At 41.1% G+C, this 26,382-nt stretch overlaps 1 protein-coding gene and 1 pseudogene across 3 annotated transcripts in view; one reads left to right on the forward strand and one right to left on the reverse strand.

The window, feature by feature from the left end:
- Nucleotides 1-26,382, forward strand: part of Tmem131 (transmembrane protein 131) — a 162,237-nt gene that overhangs the window by 57,375 nt on the left and 78,480 nt on the right. For both annotated transcript variants that reach the window (XM_077792152.1, XM_077792153.1), the window contains exons 3-4: nucleotides 4,107-4,147; nucleotides 22,232-22,300. In XM_077792152.1, the coding sequence (XP_077648278.1) occupies nucleotides 4,107-4,147; nucleotides 22,232-22,300 (110 nt within the window). The remainder of the gene's footprint in view (nucleotides 1-4,106; nucleotides 4,148-22,231; nucleotides 22,301-26,382) is intronic.
- On the reverse strand, nucleotides 1,747-15,348 carry LOC113175115 (low molecular weight phosphotyrosine protein phosphatase pseudogene; annotated as a pseudogene). Its single transcript, XR_013342341.1, has 3 exons — nucleotides 15,264-15,348; nucleotides 5,385-5,578; nucleotides 1,747-2,800 (listed from the first exon to the last, which is right to left on the reverse strand). The product of XR_013342341.1 is annotated as a low molecular weight phosphotyrosine protein phosphatase pseudogene (transcript).

Genomic DNA, 26,382 nt, shown 5'->3' on the forward strand with positions numbered 1-26,382 from the left:
TTAGCGTCTTTTGGTGAGTGTATATTTTTAATTTTGATGAAATCTAGTCTTTTTTTATGGCTATTTTTTTTTTGTTCATTAAATTTTTGGCTGTTCCAAAGTTGAACAGGCAATCTTGTTTGTTTTCCTGGTGAAGCTTCATAATTTTTACACTTGGAACTGATTTCTCTGAAATTCATTTGAGGATGTGGTGTGGAGTAAGGATAAAGGTGGTCTTCCTCTGGTTCTGACACCATTTGTTGAAAGACATGTTTCTCTGCTGAACTGCATTGATGCCTGTGTTCAGAACCAAGTGGCAGTGCATGTGAGTGTTTCTGGACTTCTCCATTACTGTTGCTCTGTCTGTCCTTTTGCCAGTACCATACTGTCTTGGATTACTATAGTCTTTTTTTTTTTCTAATTTTGGTAAAATATATGGTAACAAAAATTCGCATTTCGCATGGGGAGGGGGCAATGAGGATTGAACTCAGAGTCTTTTTTTTTTTTATTTTTTATTTTTTTTTTTTTTAGTTGTAGTTGGTGAACTCAGAGTCTTGCACAGGGCAGCGCTGTGCTACATCTCTAGTCCTTTTTTAAATTATTTTTTGAACATGGGCTTGCTTTGTTGCCTGGGCTGGCCTTGAACTTTTGATCATCCTGCCTCAGCTGGAATTACAAACATGTACCACCATGCCTGGCAAACAAAAAAAAATGTGCATTTTTACCATTTTAAAATGTACAGTTCAGCAGCTTTAAGTACACCCTCATTGTTGAGCATCCACCACTACCATTCAGCTTCAGACCGAAACTCTTTACCTATCAAACCATAGATCTCCTTCTCTCGTCCCCGGGAACCTTGACTTTGCTTTCTATCTGTGAATTTGACCACCGTTGAGTACCTCATCATGTAAGTGGAATTGTTCAGGATTTGCCTTTTTGTGAGTGGCTTATTTCCCTAGCGTAGCATAGAGTTAATAATCAAGGTTCATTCACTGTCGTAGCATCGATCTTTTTGAAGCCTGAGTAACTTCACTGCATATAAAAGCTACATTTTGTTGCCCCATTCATCTGTTGTGGGGCCCTTTGGTTGTTCTGCCCTGTACCCTTTCACTGCTGTGAATGGTGCCGCTGTGAACATGGTCCGTCCAGCCTCTCTGGGAGCCCTTGTTTTCAGTTTCTTGGAGGCTGTCTACCCACAAGTGGGATTGCCATGGTGACTATACTATTTTATATCACCACTTGCAGGATTCTGAGTTTTCTGCATCCTTGCCAACACTTTTTTTTAAATTTTTTATTTAAATAATAGCCATTCTGATAGCTGTGTGGTGGTATTGATCATAACTTTGACTTGTGTTTCCCTGATGATTAGTGATGTTGATAATTTTTCCATGGGCCTCCAAGCCACTTGAAAATCTCCTTTGGAAAAATGTCTAATGAGTTCTTTGCCCATTTTTTAATCAAGTTTTTTTCCCCTTGTCAGATTGTAGATATTCTTTATATATTCTACATATTATCACATAGGTGATTTGCAGATTTTTTTTCCATGCCTTGGGGAATGGGTATGATTTTCATATAAAAGATAAAGAAATTTTTCTTCTTTTTTTTAATCTGTTGCATTTTTATAACTCCCAAGTTTATTTTGAAAACAATCTTTCTGACATATATCCATGTGAATTTGAGATTATAGTGAAATTACCTATATTTACCTATAGCTTTATTAAATACTCATGAAACATTTATTAACATATCAATATTTAAGGACACCAATATAACTGATTGCTTAAATTATTTTTTCACACCTAAGCCAATTTACATTTGGTTACCTGTGCATATAAAACAAACACACCCCTCAACCAACCATAGGATACATGCATAAAAGTGTCCTAATAAAGTTTTGGGCACAGAGTGGCTCAAATGAGAACAAATAAGCTGACCTTGTGAAATAAATCAGACAAAAACAACAAATACTAAAGGTGCTAAAGATCAATCCCTCCCGTCTGTCTCCTATCATGTGCACTGTGCGTGTGTGAGCTAAAACACTTGCTGCAGCCATGGAGAGCTGCTGGGGACAGGGTCACTATGGCTCTGGATACGCAGATGAGCACGGGTGCCCTGTGGGCATTGGCCGGCCACAAATAATCACTGCAGGGAGACCAGGCCCTCCATTCTCACTGGGCCCTGAGGGTAACCTGGGCCTTCGGGTGTGTGTGCTTGGTGGTATGGTGCTATTTCTCTCTCTGTGCTCACTCCACTAGCCTGTAATCAGGGCGAAGTGGAGCCTCCATTAGTTTAAAGAACTCTCACTGCACCCACGGTGGTCCTAGCGGGCCTTCTCCAAGAAGGTTTTGCAGCACCTGAGACGCTGCTGGTACACCACCTCAGAGTCAACGTTGTTCCCGTAACAGAGATCTTCAGTATGAGTTGTTTCTGTGGATCATAGCTTCCCAGCAGTTCAATTTTAGCTTTGCAGTTTTTAACTTGATTATTTTTTCTATTCAAATCTCTCAGGTTGCTTTCATCCATACACAGTACCTAGTCGAATGTGACCAAATCTTCTTTGGTCACCTGCCGGGCAATGTCATTCATGGGGATGCTGTGCTTCCTCATGCAGCTCTGCCATGGTAGTCAGGGGTTCCCCACTTCATAGGTGGACGTGGCTGCACTGTCTCTCCTCCAGTTGTCTAAATTGTTTTGATCAGTTACAAGTTTTCTGAAAATTGCTTCTGCAATGGGTAACTGACAAATGTTACCCAGACACACGAACAGCACAGACTTAGGACCATTCTTCACCATCTTCAAACGCAGACACTCAGAAATTTTTCTTTAAGTACAAAAAATAGAAGAATCCACTGAATACACATTCACCTACCAGACAAACTCTAAAATTAACATTTTACCATAATTGCTTTAGCTATACACACATGCATGCACACAGATTTTTATTGTTGCAACATTTTAAAGAAAATCGCAGACATCTTACACTTTACCTAGCATATGCTTTCAAAAGGAACATCTCCCCATATTTGCCATACCTTCCCCATATTCATTCGCCAGCATACCATTTCAAAATAATGTACATGTCAGTGGGGGAAATGGTGCTATACCTCTGGTGCTTTTCCTAGTTAAAACAAAGCAGCTAAACTCCTGGGACAAGTGCACTTACTGCTGGGGGCCCGAGTGTGGGCATTTTCTCCTGCGCCGTGGGGATCTTCATGCCCTTTGTTACCTGAACGGTAGCAGCTGCCTTCAGCTTCCCAGCTCCTTCATGTCTCCTCTAATCTGGCTCCACGCTACAGCCAGAGTCATGTCTTTAGAACATAGTCCATGTCTGTTGGTCTGTCTGGTCCTCCTCCTTGTATTGCATTTAGAGTATAGCACAACCTGAACTTCTTGACACTATGGCTTCTTAACAACATACAACATGACCTGGCTCCTGCTTAGCCCTCCAACCTTATTTTCTTTAATTCTTTCCCTTCTCTCAAAGAGAGGCAGGTACACCTGCTGTTTCTTGAACATACAGAGCTCTTTCCTTTCCCAGGGCCTTTGCACCTGCTTTCTTCTACCCCAACCTGTGCTATTTCCACGTTCAGATAGATTTTAGTGTACATCTTAGTTATTTAGATGAGCTTTCCATAACATATTTAACTATACTGCCCGTTTTCTCCCTTTCACAGCAGCCTGTCTTGATATTTTCATGAACCTTCTTCAATGTATAAATACATATTTAGTGTGTAAGTGTCTCCCTCCCAATCCTGCTCTGCCTTGAGCTCTGCAATGGCAGAGACCATCAGACACCAGTACCTAGCACACGGGTGGTGGCAGGTGAACAGGGAAAGACACAAGGCCTCATTCAGGCTGATTGTAAAGGGGACTATTTTTATAGGATTTGTATTATTTGTCAATCACAGTATTTTATTTGCATGTGTTTAAATTTATCTAAATTATTCTCATTTGAATTACATAGTGTGATCAGTCATTTCATATGACCTTGGGATCAGGCTTAACCTGAAAATTCAAATGGGTAACATTAAAGTTGAAGGTACAATAAAATATTTTGGATGTTCCATGTGTCTATAATGGAACAATGTGGTTTTAGTATTTTCATCATTATTTTCTTCTTTTCACAGACTGAGACAACACTTGGACTCAGTTCATATCAACAGAAAAGGTAAGACTTGTGTATTTAGTAAGATATTAACACTTTTTGTTCTTTCTGGGGGATTCCTCCAGTTCTCCCCTTTATTTTTTCCTCCTACTTTTGGTGTACAGGGAATAGCAAATTAAAAATCACATTATATTATGATTTCTAAGTATTGTATATCGAAAAAACAAGTTTAAATCTGAATTTACATGTGATACAATTGTATGGCATACCTCCTGTGATAACTTCTGTTACTTTAGCCAGTATCTGATGCAATCAACTTGTAGAGAGAAAAGGTCTGCTGGACTCCTAGTTGTGGGTGTTTAAGTCCATGATTGGTTGGCCCTGTGCCTTGGGCCTGTGGCAAGGTGTGCACCATGGCAGGAGTGTATGGGAGCAAAGAGACAGGGAGGGGGCTGAGGCCCCACAAACGTCCCCAGTGACCTGAAGACCATCTGTCAGGTCCCACCTCTTAGGGGTTTCACCACCTCCCAGTGGTGCCTCCCTGGGGACACATAGGCCTTTTGGGGACATTCCAAACTATCCCTACCTTTTATGGACTAACCGTTGCTACTTTCACTTAGCAGGGGCTGCTTTCAGACCCCTGGAGGAAGCTCAGAGCTAGGGACTCAATCTTGTGACTCAAAGAAGCCCCTTTTAAACATGGCCCCTGTGATAGCAGGGTCTGTCTTACCTCAGGTATTAGGAAAAGACACTCATGCATGTGAATTTGAAGATAGCTTTCCCACCTTCCTACCCCCCCCAATTTTTTGGTACCTTTTTACATCCCTTTGAAAAAGGATAAAAGGAAGATGCTGACCTGATTCCCCTTCCATATGCAGTGACAGCCTGCTGCTGGTGCCGAGGGGACTGGGAGCTTTCTTTGAGTTAGATAACCGGTCCCTCCAGCAGCCCTTTTATGGGCACTCCAGCTGTTACTGATCATTTCCCCAGGGAGCCACAGATTTAAAGGAGTTTGACTTAGAAGACTCAGCATAATGGCATAGTTGCAGTTCCTGTTGGCTGGGAACAACTGGCCAAGTCCCCAGTACCTGTCATAGTGAGTGCCCTTGAGTAACAGTTGGAATGCTGACAGCGCTATCAGTGGCTTCTCAGATATGGAGCCAATTTCAGGTTTAATTATTATTATTTTACAGCATGTGTTTTTAGGAGGTTTTACTCTGTCAGCATATTTATTCTTGAGATGAGAACAAAGAAATTTAAGAATTATCAATAAATTATCTGATGAAATCAGGCACTTAACTGTCAAAGTGGTTGAGGCCACACAGGACGCCCCTGCCCTTGCTGTCCACTGTAGTTGCATTTTCCATTCAGCAAGAGCAGCGAAGAATTTCCCTTCACAGGCCTTGGTGCTTCACCAGCCTATGTGAGTGTCCTTCACCAGCCTATGTGAGTGTCCTTCAAGCAGCAGAGTGTAGGGTGCATCAACGAAGAATGCTGTTTGGAGAGAGTGTCAAATATTCAGATTGCAAGTAGGACAGTCAGCATTCAGAAATAATGAAAACCCTTCAGTAGTCACTGTTTCAGTTGTTTTCACCCATCTCTGCAACAACATGGCCCCTTTCCTCTTGCTCTGTCTGCCCTTCTCTCTGATGCAGGTGCCCTGGTGGGGCCTGCCCGCCTGTGAACCTTGCCCAGATATCTTTGGCACTAGGGTGTATTGTCACCAAATCATTGTGTGTCTAGTCTGATGACTCTTTTTTTTGGACCATCTAACAACTCAAGAGCTCAACACATCTAGAGCCAATGTCTAGAGAGAAAAGCACACCTCTTGTTTTATGCTTCTTCCTTGATCCTTTATTCTAACAGGAAATTAGCTATAGAATCAAGATGATTTACATTAATGAAGATGATGTTATTCACCCATGGTCAAAGTCGGGGCTTCAGGTATTTTCCCAGTATAATAAGGAGTTTGCCTCAAGTTTCACCTATCTGCTGTCTCCAGCTATCTACCAAACTGCCCCTAAGCTAAGTGGTATAAAGTCGGGGACTCAAGTGGGGTTGGCTAAGACAGTTTATCTCTGTGTCATGAAGATCTGGGGCCTTGGCTGGGCAAGCTCCGCACCTGGGAATGACTCAGTAATGGGGCTGGAGGCCTGGTCACTCACATGTTGCTGCTGGATTATTATCTGGGACTCAGATGGCTGTCACCTGAAGTACCTCTGTGTGGTCTATTCATGTAGATTAGTTTGGGCTTCCTGTCAGCATGGTAGCTGGATTCTAAGAGTGAATGTTCCAGAGAGAACCAATGGAAGCTATTGCCTTTTGTGGCATAATCTCAGAAGCCGCATAATATTACTTCTGTCATATGCCATTGGTTGGCCAATAATGTCAGCTTGCAAGGGTTAAAGTCAGGCCTTCATAGGAGAGAGGCTACAGAGGGACATACAGTCACACACATAGCTCTCTGAGGTCTCTTCTTATAAGGGCACTCCCCATCAAAAAGACCTCACCCTCATGACCTCATCTGAATCTAATTACCTCTCAAAGGCCCTGTCTCCAAATACCATCACCGTGGGGTGCTAAGGTAACAAAAGGTGTTCAACATATGACTTTTGGAGGGATACAGTTCTTTCCACAGCAGCATGTGAGTCCAAATTCAGATTTTTTTTTGGTTTGTCTCTATCAACCAACTAAACACCAAAGCATTATGTTTAGGATTACTCTTAGTAGGTCATTTTAAAACGCCTGGGATAGTATCCACATTCGCCGGGCGCAGGATAATCAGAATGTAGCTTTTACGCTGGACGAGATTAGCCAGCTCCTTTTCCATGTGGCACAGTGCTGTACAATCTAAACCCTGCCAGAGCTCTCATCTAAATAATGATTTAGTGAAAATGTATACGTAAAATAGAACATGAAATTAAAATATCAACATGAAATATCTCTAATTGTGTAACAGGCATTGTAAGCTTTATTTATTTTTTATTTTTTAGTTCAAAAATAAGGTATTCTTTGGAAGTGTCAGAGTTTGGACTTGAGTTTGAACATTTGACTAAGATGAAGTCTACATACAGTCAGGGATGATTCCAATCATGGAGACCAGATCATCTTGTTCAATCCCCTTATTAGACAAAATCAGGAGCCGAGACTCTGAGAAGCAAGAGATACGCTCAAGTTAGAGAGGCCAGGTTGTCATGAGAACGATGCCTTCTGCTTGACAGTCCTCTGTTTAGTTTCTTGTTGATGTGGAACCTTCCAGTGCTCACTGTGTTTCCTCTCCTAGCCAGTGTTTGAAAAGAGGGACATAGCAGCAGTAGGAATTGCGGGGGAAGGCTCTGAAGGAGACGGAAAAAGGCCCTTGAGGCGTGGAAGGAGTCTCCATGGTTGAGAGCAGCGATAGGGCAATGTGGGAGAGGTGAGGTGCACACAGCCTGCTTTCCAGTGCAGGAAGGGTCGCTCATGCACTGAGGTTACGGATGTCCCCCTCTTCAGGGGGCTTAGAGGATAGTGGAGGTGGCACTTCCGACGTGGTCATAGAGCATGCAATGAGAAAGTGACAAAGTGCAGCCCACTTAGTGAAAGAAGGAACCCGACTCATTTGAAGACTCCATTTCCCTGGTCTGATGCTGTAAGCCTGGAGGGTTAGCTGGGGAGGTGGGCGCTGCACCTACAGTGCATGTGCTCAGTGTTGTCATCCAGTCACGGCAGAGGGCAAGGCTGGCCTCTTCGCTTCTGGACCAGACTCCTCTGCTCATCTTCCAGAGCACACCAGCATGGCAGAGGTGCTGAGGTGGAAGCTTTGGCTTTTTGACCTCTGTTGTTTCTGCGACCGACGACTCCCACTTCCCGTGTCCCCAGTTGTCTAGTCCATGCGCTGCACCCCTGGTGCAGGTTCAGCCCCATCCTGTCTCATATGAGTCACAGCTCTCATTTTTAACCTGCCCCCCGGGATCTGTATCATGAAAAGCATGGCTGACAGATGACCCCTAGGTAGTAGTAGATTGAATGGACGGCAGTGATGCCAGGCTCCCTACCCTTTGTTAACCTCGCCGTCAGCTTTGCAGGTGAGCCTGGCTTCAAGAGCCTCCAGGACATTCTGCAAAGGAAAGACCTGCTGCTTTTGCAAGCTCAGGACACAGTAGTAAATACCATGAATAACAGAATATTCCAGGGTGGTTTTTTTTTCGTTTTGTTTTTGTTTTGTGTGCTTCTCTCTTTTGAATCATCCTTTCTAATTAAAAAAAAAAAAAGAATAGGTTTATCAACTACATGAAAATTTTGTTTTAAAAGGTGCTGGCTGGCTGCATGATATAATGGTGGAGGATGTGTATATAACACTCCATCTGTTTTTGAGTTAAATGCCAAAATACTATAATAGGTACTAGTACTAATGTGATTTTTTGTCACATGAGGCCACCCTTTAAGGACAGTCTCTCTTTTAGGGGTAGGTGAGGCAACAAGGTTTGAATCCAGGGACACTTTACACCCCCAGCCTTAGAAAAGAAAAAAAAATTGAGACAGGGTCTTGCTAAATTGCTACGATTGAACTTGAATTTGAAATCCTCCTGCCTCAGCCTCCCAAGTTGCTGGGATTACAGGCTTGTGCCACCATGCCCAGCTATGGATGGTCTTTTTTAAAGCTTGTGGAACCCTTGGTGGGAGATTAGGAATCACAACACCCAAGTTTTCTGTTCGTCAGCTCTGTGGCCTTGAGAAAAAGCACGCACATGTATGTGTGTGTGTACATGTATACACAAGTAGTCAGTACTCTCAAGAACCACGTTTTTCCAATCTTTACATTTTCTAGTTTCTCTCATAACCTGGAAAATAAGCCAGAAATCATGGGTTGGAGAATACTTTTCAAGTTATAGTGGCTAAGGTTTTCTTTAACTTAACTTGATAATTTGCTTATTATTGAATGCAGCCCTTTCTATTGTCTACAATCAAGCATCTAAAAGATTGTACTTGGATCCAAAATTTGGCCTTACCTTTCTTAATGGCAGATAAAATCTGCTAACAGTTGCAGTGTGATTATTGTGCTTTAAATTTTGTGAAAAAGTTCAAGTTTAAGATTTCATTTGCATTTATTCTTTGATTTGTTTTCTTGCTCTGGAACTTTTAGTGTATATGTGGAAAGAGAGTACTACTTTGCATAAATCTTGAAGACTACAGTAAGTTGATATTAGGTATGACAACTTAGGAAAAGTAATTTAAGGAAAGAAAGAGATTGCTTTGTATTCTGTTATGCTATTGGTAAGCTCCTTTGAATAGGTGAGTTGACCTCACTTATTTTCCAAAAGCAACGAAGTACTCTCACCTTAAAAATGAGCATGTCAGAGTAGGTGGTTCTGGACTCATGGTGTGAGTGAAACCAGAGTTTCCCTGCTTCTGTGGGCAGTTGGAGCCTGCATATAACCTGCAGCCCGTACAGCCTGGAAAGCCCATTTTAATGTTAGCGGATTCCTGCCAGGCTTGGCTCCAAGGGTCCAGCGGGCAGAGCCAGAGAATGGCAGTGCTGTGACACTTCATGGCATGCTCTGCCCTCCAGGGTGGCAGCAGACCCCAGCAGCTCACCTCTAATTTCTTCTTTCTGGGTTCTTGTCTTGCAAATTTGAAGAATGAAACCCACAGATGAGGAAGAGTGAGTGTCCAGTAGCAGGGTTCGTTCAAGTTGGAAAAAAAGACCAAGCTCTTGCAGGGCACGAGGGGACTAGACAGGGGTGCTCCCTGCGTGTGCTAGTCTAGGGTGTTACAGGGCTCTTGGGTCAGCACTGTTAGTCCACATTTATGCTCCTCAGGTTTGGGGAAGTACCAGTGTTTGGGGGCCCTGCAGTCTCCTTTCAGGTCTGTCCCTCTTCAGTTTTGCCTCTGCTCATGGGGAAGCTGGCAGTTGAGGCTGTCAGATCATGGATGCTTGGGGACAGGGGCTGTGGCGGTGTGTGGCACAGGTGTGCACATTGGGCCGGGGCCTGGCTGCTGGGGTGTGGCAGGCCAGCACCTGTCCCTGGCTCCCTTCTCTCACTGTGCCTCAGGCCTGCCGCTCTAGGTGGCCAAGACCTGTGCTTGCCAGCCGCGTTGTAACGTGCCCCAGCCGCGGTTCCACCACTCCACAGCCTCCTCTTGACGGGGTTAGCGGGTGGCTGTGCAGTAGGCTACCGGGGAGCCCTGTCGTGAGGTGGGAACCTCCCTCCATCGGGTCACCTATCAATGGCCAGAAGGGGTGAAAACACAGTCTGGATATTGTTCAGAGGACTTAAAATGAATGCAGAAATATTCACCAAAGCTGCTTAGACCTGGTATGAATGGTGGAAAACCACGGCCTTCAAGCTAGGGACTGTTGTGGCCTCCCCTTGGCTCTGCTTTAGTAGGGTGGCAACTGGGAAGGGGTTCCCACCCCCTCCAGCTCCACAGTGCAAGAACCTCCAGGTGGGTTTGGCAGATGTCATTGTCCACAGCCTCTGTGCTGCAGGGCTTATCCTGAATCACTGGTGGCAGCAAGGTGATCCCTGTTCACCTTTTCTCTGAGTTCTTTGATTTAAAAGGAAAACATGAACATAATGAAAGGAAATGGATGATAGAAAAAGAAATAAATGAAATCCCCATAGTTGAAAAATATGGTTTCTGGAATAAAAATGCCACTGGGTAGAATTAATAGCAGCTTAGACATTACAAAAGAAGTCCCAGTGAATTAGGGGACAGAGTAACAGGTAATCCATATGAAACACGGGGAGGAAGATAACCAGAAAAAGAACAAGCAAGCCCCGGTGCAGCAGTGAACAATCCAACGTGTGACACTGAGTTCTCAGGGGTGAGGGGACTGTCACAGAGCCCCAGTAAATCCAAAGCAAGAGTAACACAAAAGAAGCCACACCAGGATTCCAATTCCTGAAAGGCAGTGGTAGAAAAGCACCTGGGAAGAAAGCCACAGAAGTAGTACCAAAGATAAGACAAATGCTGGCTGCTCTTCACCAAGAACCAGTGAACTGGAGACGAGTGAGGGCATCTCTAACGTACCACAAGGAGAGATTGCCAGCCTAGAGCACCGCGTCCCGCAGACGGGTCTTTCAAAAGTGAAGACAGTTCCAGAGAAAGCTAAGAGAACTTGAAACTAAAGGACTGGCTGGAGGTAATTAAGTCATTGCAGGTGAGAAGACGGATCCAGCAAGCACGGAGACCACCACCGAGGCCAGCGCATGGATAAACATAGAAGGAATTCTTCCTGATTAAAAATTTTAAACAACAGGCTTTTAAAAACAAATAATTCTGGCATTCTATAAACTGTCTATAAACATTCTATAAACTGCAGGACAGCATGCGTTGTGTGACAGTCATGCAGTTACTGCAAAGGACTGGAGAAGGGGGTGGAGACCCGGAAGGTTCTGATGTGACATGAAATGCTGTGATGTTATTTTTTGATAATGGTAATGCAAAATAAACCTAGAAGAAACATTAAGACCATAAAAAAGAAGAAAGAGCTAATAAACTAATCTTAGAAGAAGACAAAAGGAATAAAGAACAGATGGGAAAAATAGAAAACAATAATGGCAGATAGTAGACAGAAACCCAAGTGAATCAAAAATCGCAGTAAGCAATTGTTTCCAGCACACGTTGTGGACTGTGCAAACTGCAAGATCAGGTTTATGCTATGTTCAAGAAGATAAGCTTCTTAAAATTTTTTATTTAATTTTTTACCTTTTGAGAAAAATTTAGAGTAAAGATGCAAAAATAGTGTGGAGAATTCCCATATTTTCTTGACTCGGATTCCCAATTACCATTATCACCCATCTCTTTCCAACCCCTTCCCCTCCAGCCCTTCTGTGCCTTTCTTCATATACATAGGTTATGTGTAATTATTCCTTTTTGTGGCATGGGGTATCAGGAATTGAACCCAGGGGCACTTGACCGCTGAGCCACATCCCCAGTCCTATTTTGTATTTTATTTAGAGACAGGGTCTCGCTGAGTTGCTATTGTTTGACTCAGACTGCATTTTGAGCAAGAATATTACTAAAGTCTGTGTCCCCAGGGCATCTCAGAAAGAACATACTACTTGTTCATTTTTCTTTTGTAACTTCTCTAAGTGTCTATCTTGCAGATAAATACTTTGAGACCATGTAAATATCCTGTTTTGCTTGAAACACTCAGTAGTTTGTCTATTGGGATTCTTGCCTGAAATAGTTCTTACTGGGGTGATTTTTTTTCAAAGTCCATCATTACTTCAGTGTTTATTAGTTGACATTCTAATGCAAGTAAGTCGTGAGGTAAAGGCTAAAGTTCATTTTTTATCTGGTTATTTTACGGTCATCTGCATTGTAACTGAAAAATCATATGTGCTTGGGTCTGTTCCATGTCATTTGTATATTTATCATTCACTGAACACGTCCTTACTTTCTGGCACTTAAAGATATTCCAGGCTTATCTTGGAATTTTCCTGCCCCAGCCCTGGAATAACCCTTTTCTTTCTTTCTCCCCCTCCCCTTCTTTTTGGTATCAGGGATTGAACCCAGGGGAGCTCAACCACTGAGCCACATCCCCAGCTCTTTTTTATATTTTATTTAGAGACAGGGTCTCACTGAGTTATTAAGGCCTTGCTAAGTTGCTGAAGCTGGCTTTGAACTTGTGATCCTCCTCCCTCAGCCTCCCGAGTTGCTGGGATTATAGGCTTGCACCACTATACCTGGCAAATAACCCTTTATTCTAAGACATGGGCTTCATTAGGGGAGGATAATATTTAGAAGCTGAGATCTGTGTGCCACGTGTACTTATTGCTGTTGGGGTGTCATTGTCCCAGGCCCTCTTAGAGAAAGAAAAAGAAGCTGGGTGCGGTGGCAGACACCTTTAATCCCAGAGACTCTAGAGGCTGAGGCAGGAGGATCACAAGTTCAAGCCCAGCCTTAGCTATTTAGTGAGGCATTAAGCAATTTAGTGAGACCCTATGTCAAAATTAAATGGCCTGAGGATATAGTTAGTGGTAAAGTGCCCCTGGATTTAGTCCCAGTACCAGTAAATCAGTAGAAAAAAAACTTTTCAGGAAGGTGTATAAATATATACAATATATACTGACACATCTATTTGTGTCTAAAACCATGAGTTGTTACTGATGCCTCCAGTTTTAATACAGAACCACAGTGTTCTCTTCTGCCCTTTTCTGTTCTGTCCATTCTCCGACAGTGAGAAATCCAGCTCCATTATCTATAGTCTATGTACCAATTTGCTCAATCCTAAACTATAGTAAGTTTCAGCATTGTTAACCTGTACCACCATGAAAAACAGACCTACTAATTAGAATACAGAATTCATTTAGAGCTTTTTTTTTTTTTTTTTTTTTTTTTAGTAAGTGTATGTTGTCAGAATACTATATTTCAAATTTACATGGGTCGTAACCTTCTTCACCTTTCTCTCCTGGCATCTCCTTTCTCTCCATCCTTCCTCCACCCCACCCCCCACAACTTCATTGTGGTTATGAACATTTCAAATTAAATTTGGTTCATTTATTTGTAGTGTATACTCAAGGTTTTATCCCCCATTTAAAAAATTGTGCCATCATTTATTCCCCCATTGATCTTTTTAAAAATATTTTGTTTTAGTTGTAGTTGGACATAATACCTTTATTTTTATTTTTATGTGGTGCTGAGGATCGAACCCAGCGCCCCATGCGTGCTAGGCAAGTGCTCTACCTCTGAGCCACAACCCCAGCATACCCCATTTTTTCTTTATGTGAACAGTTTGCTTGTTTCCAGTATTTTGTAATTATAGTGCTTCAAATAATAACTTAAGGTTACCTTCCTACAACCCATATTAACACAGGCATAAATTGTATTGTTGAACATGTGTGTTTAGAAGTGGCCAACAACATAGAAAGATGCTTAACATCACTAATCATTAGGGGAAAATGAAGATTAAAATACAACCATACCTCACTTTACAACTCTTGGAATGATTTATCAATGATACAGAAGTGCCTCTTGTCCACAACTGTTGATAAAAAATGTGGAGGAAAGGAACATTGGTTTGCTCTTACTATTATGAAAAACAATGAAAGTTCCACAAAAAATTAAGAATAGCCAGGCATAGTGGCGCATGCTTATAATCCCAGTGACTGGGGAGGCTAAGGTAGGAGGATCATAAGATTTGAGGCCAACTTCAGCAACTTGGCGAGACCCTATCTCAAAAAGGCCCTGGGATGTGGCTCAGTAGAAAAGTACCCCTATCTGGTTCAATCCCCAGCACCATCTCCCCAACAATTAAAAATAGAACTACTATGTCATCAGCAGTTCCACTATTCCATATACATCCAGAGGAAATGAAATTAGTATATCAAAGAGTCACCTCACTTCTGTTGCAGCATTTTCACAATAGCTGAGAAATGGACACAAACTAAATGACCATCAGTGGACAAATGGGTGGGTTAAAAAAATGGGCTGTACATACAGAGTGAAATACTATTAAGCCTTAAAAAATAAGGAAGTCCTGTCATTTGCAGTAACACAGAGGAACATTGGAGACTATGATGTTAAATGAAATAAGCAGCCAAACACAAAAGACACCACACAGCCTCACTTGCATGTGGGCTACAGGGCAGAATTGTGGTTACCCGTGGCAGGGTGGGGTGCAGGCAGATGGCTAATGGATACGAGATTTTGGTTAGAGGAGAGGAACAAATTCAAGAGATATAACAGCACACTGGCTGTTATATACTGGAAAATTGCTGAGTAGATTTAAATGTGTTCTTGTTCTTTAAATAATATAATCCTGAGAGATATTAATATGTTAATTAGGTATAGTCATTCCACAGTGTACGCATACTTCAAAATATATTACTTACCATAAATATATATGATTTTTGTCAGATAGTTTCTGTACATTTAGGATAAATTTCTAAAAGTAGAATTGGTGAGTTGAAAGTAAGTGCCGATGTAGTTTGTTAGGTATTGACAAATTCTCTTTCAAAAATGTGCCAATTTGCATACCCTATGTCGTTGAATAAGAGTGCCACTTGTCCACAGCCTTTCCTACGTACAGAATGTGTTATCATTTTTAACTTTTCCAGTCTGATAGGTGAGAAATTCTGTCACCACGTAGTTTTTCTTTTCTAATCATGGGTCTACACTGACTTTAGAGCCGTCCCTTTCTTTTGATGTTGTCTGTTCTACCTGTTTTTAGTAAGGCTTTTGTTCTTACCTTTTAAGGGCTCTCAGTCGGTATTGCAAACATCTGTTGGTCAATAGTCTTTGATTTTGAAGAAATGCGGTTTCGGTGTAAGGACACAGGTAGGTTAAGTATAGAAGATAGTACTGAGGGACAGGTTGGCACCAATCCTGGGTTGACTGGGTACTTTCCAAGTAGACTGCAGGTCAGAGAATGTTGTCAGAAGAGGGGGACATTCTATGATTACAAAAGAGACAACCTAACAGGAAGATATAACAGTGCTGAATCTAGGGAAGCCCAATATTGGGTCTTGTATGTGAAGTATGTAAAGAAAAAAATGAATAGATTTAAAGGGGAAAATAGACAAATCCCCTGTTATAGTGGGAGATTTCAACACTCATCTGTCAGTAACTGATAGAAAATCAGTAATGGTGTCGATTGAAATAGCACTGTGAACTTACTTGGCCTAATGGATATTAAATAGTATACCCCAGACAGCAGGTTTTATAGGTTATGTCCTCTGATCACAGCAGTGAATAAATTAGAAACCAATAACAAAGGAAATCCAGATTTTTAAAAATTGGGACTTAAGCCAGAAACTCTTAAATAAACAGTTAAAAAAATCAAAGGGAAATTGGGAAACACTTTGAAAATAAAAATAAGATATATCTTAGTCAGCTGGCTGGATGGCCTTACCCAAGTACCATAGACTGAGGCTTAAACCACAGATGTTATTTTGTCACAAATTGAAGCTGAAAGGCAGATCAGCATGCCAGCTTTGTCTGTCTCCAGTGACAGCCCTTCTTCTTGGCTTGTAGGCAGTGGCCACTTTGCTGTGTCCTCATATGTCCTTTTTGTGCATGCGTGCAAATGTCCCTTTGTGGAAGGACACTGATCCTGCCATATCAGAATCTCTGCCCTGATGTCCCCTGAATTACCTCCTTACAGACCCTCTCAGAGGCAGTCACTGAAGGCAGGGCTTCAACATGTAAAGAGGGGTACATAATTCAATCCACCGAACAGCATATCATGTTTTCCCAAATTTAGCCAGTGTTACTTAGATGGAAATCTGTAGCCTGTTTCAGACAAGCAGAAAAAATTTAAAAGCATTTCTAATATAGAAAAAGAATATCAACTTAACCTCAAACTGAATAGCAAGAAGAAAATAAAAGACATATTTGAAATCAGTTAAACAGAAAAAGAAAAAATGAGAACAATTTAAATAAAAACTGATTGTCTTCATCAAACGATGCAGTGGATAAACTTCAAGATTGGTTAAGAAAATGGAGAGGAAACACAGAAAATCATTAATGAAAGGGATATCACACCAGTCTTAACAGACAGACATTCAAATAATCAGAAAAATTACAAACCACTTTATTCTAGTAAATTTGGCAACAAGAAAAGTGGACACATTGCTTCAAAGATACAAATTACCAAAACTAACCAAGGGATAGTTAGAAAATTTGAATTTTCCTGTGTGCTTTAGAGATTTAGCACTCATAGCTTGAAATCTTTCCACAAAACTGCAGGCCCACGAGGCTCCCCTGGCGAGTCCTATGAGACACTGAGCAGAGAAACAGTACAGTGCAGTCCAGCACAAGCCACTCCAGAAGAGGGAGGGAGAAGGTGTCTTCCCAGCGGTGTTAGCAGGTGACCATTGCAAGAAAAGCATATTGACCAAATCTCTTATGAGCATATGTATCCTGAACAGAATGCTAGCCAACTGAATCTAGAAATTCCCAGAAGGGGTAATACATCATGACCAAAAGAGGTTTATCCTGGGAACACAAGATCAATTCACATTTGAAAGTCAAATCAGCCCAGTTTTCCCCTGATAACCAAAACATAATTATTTGAATAAATGTAGAAGAAAAATTATGAAAAAATTCAACATTTATTCATACTTAAAATGCTCTGCAGACTAAGCATAGAAAAGATTTTCCCAACGTGTTAAAGAGCATCTGTAGGAGAAGGAGAGCTAGCATATACTTGATGGGGACAACTGAGTACTGCATTTATAACAAGTGCGAGAGTCAAAAGTGTTATAGAAAAATGCCATTTGCAGTAACATCAAAAACCATTACATACTCTGGGATAAACTTATTAGCAAAACAATTTTTGAGATATGTACACTAAGAACTACATGATGTTACTTGGTGTAATTAAGGGAGTTCTAGATATTTTGAGAGATTTTATGTTCATGGATTGGAGAAATTGTTAAGGTGACTGTTCTTCCCAGATGAATTTTAGATGAAATGCAGTTCTGAATAAATGCTAATGGATAATTTTGTGGAAATTGACAAGCCGACTTTAAAATTTGTATGGGAATGTTAAGACCCTAGAATAGCTTGAACAAGTATTGAAAAGAATAACTAAGTTGAGGATCTTGAGTTTTTTTAATATTTTTTTTTTAGTCGTAGTTGGATACAATACCTTATTTTATTTATTTATTTTTTTATGTGGTGCTGAAGATCGAATCCAGGGGCCTTGCACATGCTAGGCGAGTTCTACCATGAGCCAAAACCCCAGCCCCTAAATTGAGGATCTTAAACCACCTATTTTGAAGACCTAGTTCAAAATTTTTTGACAAAATATGCCCAGGTCTTTCAGTGGTACAGTTAGGTCTAGCATGATCTGTAAAAAGACCCTATTAGAAACAGCAAAACAAAAAATGAACTTTAACCCTAACTCATGCCATGTCCCCAAATTAACTTAAAATAAAACAGGCAATAATATACCTATATGCAGAAGCTGAAGGTATAAAACTTTTTCAAAATAAAATGTAAGTCTTTTGGTAGAATGATTTACAACCTGGGCAAACTTAATGGCACATGCCATTCAAGAAAAAAATGATAAATTGGATTTCATCAAAATTAAAAGCTTGTACTCTTCAAGACCATTAATAATAGAAAAAGATATGAGCCAGGGACTGGGAGAAAATGTGCACAGTATCAGTCCAAAAAAATGCATATCTAGGACAGGCATAACTCTTACATCTTAATGAGGCAAACATCCCAGTTTTTAAACTTTGAACATATATCTGTTTTTTAAAAAAGATACCTAATTGGGCCTGGGGTGTAGCTCAGTATTAAGGTCACTTGCCTAACATCTGTGAGGCTCAGCACACCTTTCAGTCCCCAGCACTGCAAAAGAAAAGAAAGAAAGAAAAAAATACTCCCAGGTATCTAATTGAACAATAGATATCTTTTTAAATGAATGAAAAGCAATTCAACATTATTAGTCATTGGGGGAAATGAAAGCTACAGTGTATTTATAGGATAATGTATATTAGATAGGAGAAGTCCTGTTCATTTCTCTTGTAAGTCACTGTTTATTTAGCTGACTCTAATAAAAACAGTATTTGGAACTACTTGAAACTCTTGGTGACTTTGGAAATTATTCTTGTTAATCCCCTCACCACCACAGATTGAGGCTACAATGCTTGTTTGTACATCAAGATGCAAGGTAGTCATTCCCAAATATGAGCTCCTGCTTATCAAGCAGGTTTTCAGCTTAATGCTGGATGTGAGGAGTCAGGTTCTGTGGGCGGGGCCCTAATCTGCATTTCCACAAGCATTCTAGGTGTTTTAGATTCAGGTACACCACAAACCATTCTTTAAGAAATACTGGGCTGAAAAGTGCCTTTTGTATAGGTAGTAACTGATCCCAGGAAAACACTTTGGATTTCCTAGCTTACAAAAACACCTGATGCTCCTAGAAAGTCCTCTTGGGAGTTGCCTGCTTAACTTTGACCTGACAGTTCACCAAGCAGCGTGGACTATTTCCCAAAGGATTTTATCTATCTCCCCAGTTGCTTCCTAGCTCAAAGTCAGAAAATAGTCTTCATTCATTTCCTTATCCCCAAATAGTATTTTAGCAAAAAAAAAATTTAAAACAATATGAGATTTCAGAATAAATAAAGCATAACAGCGTGCATTGTGCCCTTATAATGTCTTGAATCAGTGGAGGGTGTCCTTTCCATCATCTTCCCTGGTTTATTTTCAACGTTACTTACTTGCAAACATTTGCTTTCTGTTACTCAAGCACTAAGCCGTGTCATGCCTTATCTAAGCACAGCAGCTCCTTCTCCATCAGCTGTGGATACATGACAGCTATGTTATTGCAGTTTGGGTTTTGTTAAACAAGATTATGCCTGTGTCAGCTTCTGTTGACCCACTTAAATATTAAACTGTTCTTTAGATTTGGATCTGCTATTGTTCTGAAATATGCATTTATTTATGAGGTTCATCTTTTATGCATTGTGTCTTCTTTCTTACAGTCTATGAGCATTCTGAAAATATCAGAGTAAAAATTGATGGGCACCACTTCTTTGGAGTATTTTATGGGAAAACTTAGCACAAAGCATAAAAAAAGAAAAGCAAGATCTAAGAACCTGAAAGGAAGTAGAATTGTCCTTCCTTACAGATTATTTGTCTCCAGGGACAATCCAGGAGAGTGCCCATTGTGGCAGTACATATAGCAAGAGTGGAGTAATGTTAAAGGAATCTAGACAGACTGTTAAAACAGACTGGCCAGTGTGACTGATGGTAAGGTCAGTACATGAACATCAGTAACTTCATGCACACAGTAGTTGTGTATATCCACTTGCCTACTTGACAACACCGTCTAGATACGCCATCTCAAATTAAATGTCTGAAACATTTTAATACCTTTGAACTTCCTCCCATCTACCCATCTGTTTCCCAGCCCCTCCTCCCATGTCACAACTTTGTAGCCAGTCAGAATCTTATTAAGTCATCCTTGATTCTTTTTTTTTTCTCCTCTCACAGTCAGAGTTCAGCCATTGGCATAATATGTTGTGTCTAACTTCCAAAGAGTTTCTGAAAACAGTTGCTTCTCACTTACCTTCCCTTGTGGTCACTTGTAGACCAGAGATGTACTCACCTCTTGTCTGAAACCCTACAGCAGCTCCCTGCTTCCTCTCCTGGGCTCCCACAATCTGTTCTTCACACAGTAGCCAGAATTAAGCTTTTCAAGTATCAGGGCGTATCACTTATTTGCTCAAAACATTGTAGAGGCCATTAGTTACACATGGACTAAAGCCATGCTCCTACAAGGAGGTCTGGTGTCAGTGCCTTGGCCTCATCTCCTGTCCCTCTTCCCCCCTCTCCCCTTCTCCTTCCTTGTGCTCGGTCCCTTCAGCCTCCTTGGTCTTCACCTTACAGATGTATCTCCACTTCATCAGTCTCCACCATTCAGATCTTGGCTCTTGGCTCTCTGAGAGAGGTGTTCTCAGTTCTAACCATAGCACCCACTGTGTTTATCTTTATTTTTTAATTAATTGCTTGTTTGTTTAGAGTCCTGGAATTGAATCTAGGGCCTTGCACATGCAAAGCAAGCACTGAGCTCCTTCCCCAGCTCCCTTTATTTTTAATTTTGAGACAGGGTCTCACAAAGTTGCAGAGGCTGGCCTCAAGTTTGCAATCCCCCTGACTCAGCCTCCTGATTTGCTGTGATTACAGGCATGCATCACTGTGCCTGGCTTGATTTATCTTTATATCCCATGGCACTTTGTGCTGAATAAATGGGGTATTCACTTTTTTACCTTGCCTGGCCACTTCAGACATTTCCATTTGTGACTTGCAGAATAGACTCATGGTTTTGTGAGAAGAAAAAGACATTTCTTAATCTTGTTTGTACCTCTGGCATCTAACACAGTTCGGGTTTATATGTGTGAATGAATAACTTAGACAATTACTTTATGCAGCACTTTAGTTTTTCTTGATTCGGATTTCGTGTGATTTTGAGTTTAACACTATTAAAACAGATGAGCTGAACAGCATCTTGTTTTGAAGAAGTCAAAGAATTGTTCTGTTGTGCACAAAGAAGGGCAGAAAGTAAGAGGGCATAGATTTTGTACCTACCACTGCGCATGGCAGCCCATTTGCAAGGAACTGTGCTCTCTTGTCCCGGTGTGTTTCGTTTTGTGCATAAGTGAAGTGTAGTCTTATATTTGATGTTTTCTTTCTTTTCTGTTCATATATAGAAAGAGATGATCAGTCAGCACAGAGGAAAACTCCAAATTGGTAGGGCTGAAAGTACGGTTGGGCTGTTACTTCCGGCTCAATACTATCAGGACTATTTAATCTTAAATATAAGATTGAATTAAAGCCAAACTTCCTACATATTGTGGATGTCCTTGTCTATTTCTGCTGCCTTTCCTGTGCGTCCTGAAGGGAATCGCTGTGCCATCTTGGAGATTTGCGCTCTTGTGAAATCTGGCTGTGGTGAAAATGAAGCCCTTGGGCCTCACAGAGGGCTTTTGCTCGGGCATCATTCCTTAGGATAAGAAGAGCCAAACCTGCCTTTCAAACGGACTGCATTTCGAACTTCAGGGTACAGAAGCAGCTGCCTTTAGGTACGCAGGCACTCCCTGCCCCATCAGGGTTGGATCAGGGTGGTGTCTATGGCTGCTATGCAAAAATCTGGCTTACTGAGAATGTGCAGTGCCAGGTGGGGTGGCTAGGAAAGATACTCATCTTAAGCGAGAACATCACAGATCAGTGTGTTCCAAACTCCCAGATGGGATAGATGTTTTAGTTCTTAGTTGATTTTTTTTGTTGAGCCCTTTACCATTGTAGTCATAATGGGATCCTAATTTTTGTTTCCAGATGTCTGTCAAGCATATGTAATTGTTTCAGTTACTAAGTATTCATCATACGTCTATCAAAAATCCAAATGAACATATTAAAGCATACTGTTACCAATTATTTCAACCAAATAAATTTCACCAGTCTATCTGAGCATTTCCTATTTTCACAGTTAGATAGAAAAAGTATTTCCCTTTTTAAATTTTTTTTAAAGATACAATGTCTATTGATTTCCTCTCATTAAAAAAAAAATCAATACACTAGGCCCCACTTTCCTTAAGGATTCCCCACTTTTCTCAGTACAAAAGCCAAGCATTTTGACTACTGTTTAGGGAAATGCGTTTTTTGAAGAACTGCTTCTTAAACTCTTTTTCTTTTTAATTACAGTTTATCTCTGTACCGGGGTAATTGCAGGCCCATCAGATTTGAGCCACCAATGCTGGATTTCCATGAACAGTAAGTTTAACATTTTTGGACTCTATCTTCCTGTTAAACTATCATTTTATATGTATTTGTCTTGCCTTTGGCCTGTGTTATCTATGTAAGAAAATTATGTTCAAGTCACCAGGAAACAAATGTTGAATCTAGTTCAATACTAGGAAACAACTATTAGGAGTCTAATATAATAATACCGACTGAGAACGTTTGAAAAATACCCCCACATTGCACTCTTTGGTTCAGAGAATCTTATCTTCAGAAGCAGCATGAAACTTAATAGGTTAACTTTTCTGATCAGCACTTTATTTCCTTTCTTATTATTTAAAAGTTTTTTTATGGGCAGAACAATAGTGATTTTACTACTGGAAGTCTAGGCTAAGGAAATAGTATTTGCTAGACGCATATGCTTTTTTTTTTTTTTTTTTTTAAGACACCGCACTGGGTTTGAACCCAGGGGTGCTTTACCACTGAGCTATAGCCCCAGCCCTTACTTTTTACTTTGAGACAGTGTCTCACTAAGTTGCTGAGGCTAGCCTGAAACTTGGAATTCTCCTGTCTCAGCCTCCCTGGTCACTGGGATTACACATGTGCGCCGAAGTACAACTTGTATACCTCACCAAGAGAGAAAGTATCACCAACCCAGAAAGGCCAGCAAAAGCAGATGCTACATACAGACCCAGTCCAAGAACAAAACTGCTTCCTTACACTGTCCTTATCGCTCACCTTCTACCTCTGGGACTCGGGTTTCACACATTTCAGAAACTTACGGAGAAACAGGGTTTTACTCTATTGGGCTCCAACCCGATTAAGCAGGTGGATGAGGAGAGCACCTGTGCCATCAGTCATACCATCCTCAACTCCACCTCCTTCCTGGCCTCTGCCTCTAGGCTCTCACCCTGACCCCTCCTCCTCCAAATTAGTTCCTTTCCTTTGTTTTCTGGACATGAAGCCACCCATCCTGTAGGTTGGCCTATGAGCTTTTAAAGAGCAGGCTGTAGAATTTCTTCTTCTGTCTCCAGAAACTGCCCCCCTGCCTGCCCCCAACGAGAAGCCCAAAGGGCTCTGGAAGCCAGCGAGTGCCCCCATCCCAAGGTCTTAAGAGAGGGGTAGTAAGGGGTGAGAATCGAGAGACTGGGCAGCCCAGGTGAGCTCTTTTTTGGGCAGGGCCAGTCACAGCAGTGCCACTTGGTAAGTTAGCAGAAGTTTAAAAGGGACAAGAGGAAGCCATGTATGTTACGGCTCCACTAATTAGAATCCCTGATAGGGTCGCAGTGAAGCTTGGATTTTGGTTCTTCATGTGTGCGTATGCATCTGGCAGTGTGTTTTACTTGGTGTGATCAGACTGTTTGGGCAATTTTAGACCTTTTTCCTTCATTAATATAAGTAATGCAGTGTACTACAAGCTTGTCCTAAATGAAAATTTATGTGCTGAATAGCAATCCTGTGAGTTTACCTGTTCCCTCATTCTTGGACATTTAGTTGTTTCTTTTTTCTCTTCATGCCATTGCTATAGTGAATGTCTATGCATAAAGGCTTCAGTTTGTTTTTTAATTTTTGAGATTGGTAGGTAGGTAGGTAAAGGTTAGACTATTTCCTTAGTCTAGGTTTCCAGGAGTAAAATCCCTGTTGTTAAAGTGTTGATGTACATTGTCAAATTGCTCTTTTCCTTACTTAGAAAGGTAGTTTTATTTATTTCACTGCCATTTACTCAAGTATCTATTGTTCGATACTTGGATATCCTGATTCAATAGACGAAAATTACAGCTTTCTTTAATGCTATCAAAGTTGTACTTAGCTGTTTTCTAAGTTTAAATAATTTATAATTTAAAACCTAGAATAATCAGAATATATCAGTTAAACTTTTTCAGAATGATGGTAGGGCAGTTAGCCACCAGAATTAAAAGATATTTGACAGCAGGTCTTTAATGGAGATTGTATTCCCACAGAGATTCCACAGATTTGGGGGGCTGGAGTGCAGATAGAAGTTTGCATACTTAATTGTGCATTTCTAGATGTAATCAGTATTTGGAAGTAGTCATTATGTAAATTAACTTGTGTGAGGGTTTAAAGACCGTGTGTTCAGATAGGCCGTAAGTCACTATTTGGTTCTGTATGAGAACCTGTGGTTGGAAACGACCTTCACGTGGAGACACGGGACCTTTAGGAAGCTATTGGGTCAGGCGGGCTCTGCCTTCGCTGCTCTCTACTGAGTGGGACATCTTTCCCTGCTTGATACCTGCCTTCTGCCATGTTAAAACACTGCAGGGAGGACTTCCCAGTCTCAGGAACTGCATGGAGGTAGGTTTCTGTTCTTTATAAATTACCCAGAATGTGGTATTTCATCAAGAGCAGCCCCGAATGGACTAAGATAGACTCAGTGCTAAAACTGCAAGGAATATAGAGTTCTTAATCCACTTACAGAAATACGTCACCGAATCTCCTTACAAATGCAACATATTTAATGAAACAAGGAATATATTTGATGTATATCAGGAGAGTTCATTATTTTTCAAATCAAGACTGTTTTGTTTCCAGTGTGTTCTCCTATTCCAGAGTGAATCACATTAGAGACTGAGGAACTCATGCCAAGACTATGGCACTAAGCAGTATCTGTGGCACTTTGTCAAGAGATGTGGGAGAGGAGATCAGTGCATAGTATCAGGACTTTAGTCTAAAGTAGTGAGGGGGTTGTAGTGGGTGTAGCTCTTGCCTAGTTCTTGGTAGAGCATTTGCAAGTAGAATTCCAACTTTGAAAAACTTGGTACAGGTAAGTATTCTCAAAATATTCTTCAAAAATTATATGCAACTTGTGTTGTTTTATTTTTTGTTTTTTGTTTTGCTTCAGTATTTGTTTTTAGAGAAAGTTTTGTAAATTTTATTTTGAGATAAATACCTGAACTAAAACTAGAATATTTGTGCGTCCCCTCTCCCCCATCCATGTGTTGTAACTGTACTTCCTACGTGACGATGGTAGGAAAGGGGGCTCTGTAGGTGATTAAGTCCTGAGAGAGGGCAGGACTCTGAGGAATGGGTTGATGTCCTTGTGAAAGGCGCCCATAGAGCTGCCTTGCTCTTCCCACCATGTGAGTATAGCAAGAAGACAAGAGAGAGGGCCATTGCTAGACCCCAAACATGCTGGCCCTTGATCTCCGATTCACAGCTTCTCCAACTATGAGAAACGTATTTCTGTTGTTTGTAAGCCACCCATTGTATGGTGTTTTATTAATGCAGCTGAAAGAACTAAGACCTTGGGTGCAGAAAGGCTTTAAATAATGGGAGAACAGTCTGAGAACAGCTAAATGGGAAGTGTATTTTAGCTCACAAAGGTAGAAGCAGATCTGTAGGAGCTAAGGGGTGTGGGCAAATGTGAACTTATGCATATAATGGTTCAGTTAGAGAAGTAGAAACAGCCAGAGATTCTAAATGTGTTTGTCAGAGTATGTATTTATATATATATGTGGAGGGTCTATCATAAGGAGTTGGCTTAATTTGGTCTAGGAACTAACTGGTCAAGTAAGTTGAGATTCTGCAGGGGCAGGCAGCCAGGAGGGAAAGATCAGGAGTCAGCTGGACCTCCCAGGGTAGGGGCTAAAGCTTACAGTCTGCAGGTGGGCCTTCAGGAAAGGCTCTGGGGAAGGGATACTGCTAGTCCAGCTGCTGTTTGGAGTCTCTCCACCCGCACAAAGTCTAAGCTGACTTTGAAAGGGCTTCCAACTGATTGACAGGCCCACCTAGAATAATATCCTCTTTGATTAATTTAAAGTGAATTGATTGGGTGTTTTAATTACATTTGCAAAATCCCTCCTAGCAGTACCTGGATTAGTATGTGACTGAATAGCTGGGAGAAGGGATACTGACACAGTCACCGCTGCCTGACCCCCATCTTGCAGCCCTTGGGAGAGAACAGGTATAACTCACATTAACCAGAAACAAGCTGGAAAGGAATTCTGGGGACTGCAGGTTGGTGTCACAAAGCCACCACATGGTTATAAACCCAGAGGTTCCTAAATTTAGTACTTTTATTGTAAAACATGGAAGGCGATAGGGTTGAAAAATTTGCTTAGTAATTTTAGAGCTGAGGTTCTTTTTATGAAACTTTA

The sequence above is a fragment of the Urocitellus parryii genome, chromosome 12 (assembly GCF_045843805.1).
Source record: "Urocitellus parryii isolate mUroPar1 chromosome 12, mUroPar1.hap1, whole genome shotgun sequence".
In the NCBI taxonomy this organism is placed as follows: domain Eukaryota; kingdom Metazoa; phylum Chordata; class Mammalia; order Rodentia; family Sciuridae; genus Urocitellus; species Urocitellus parryii.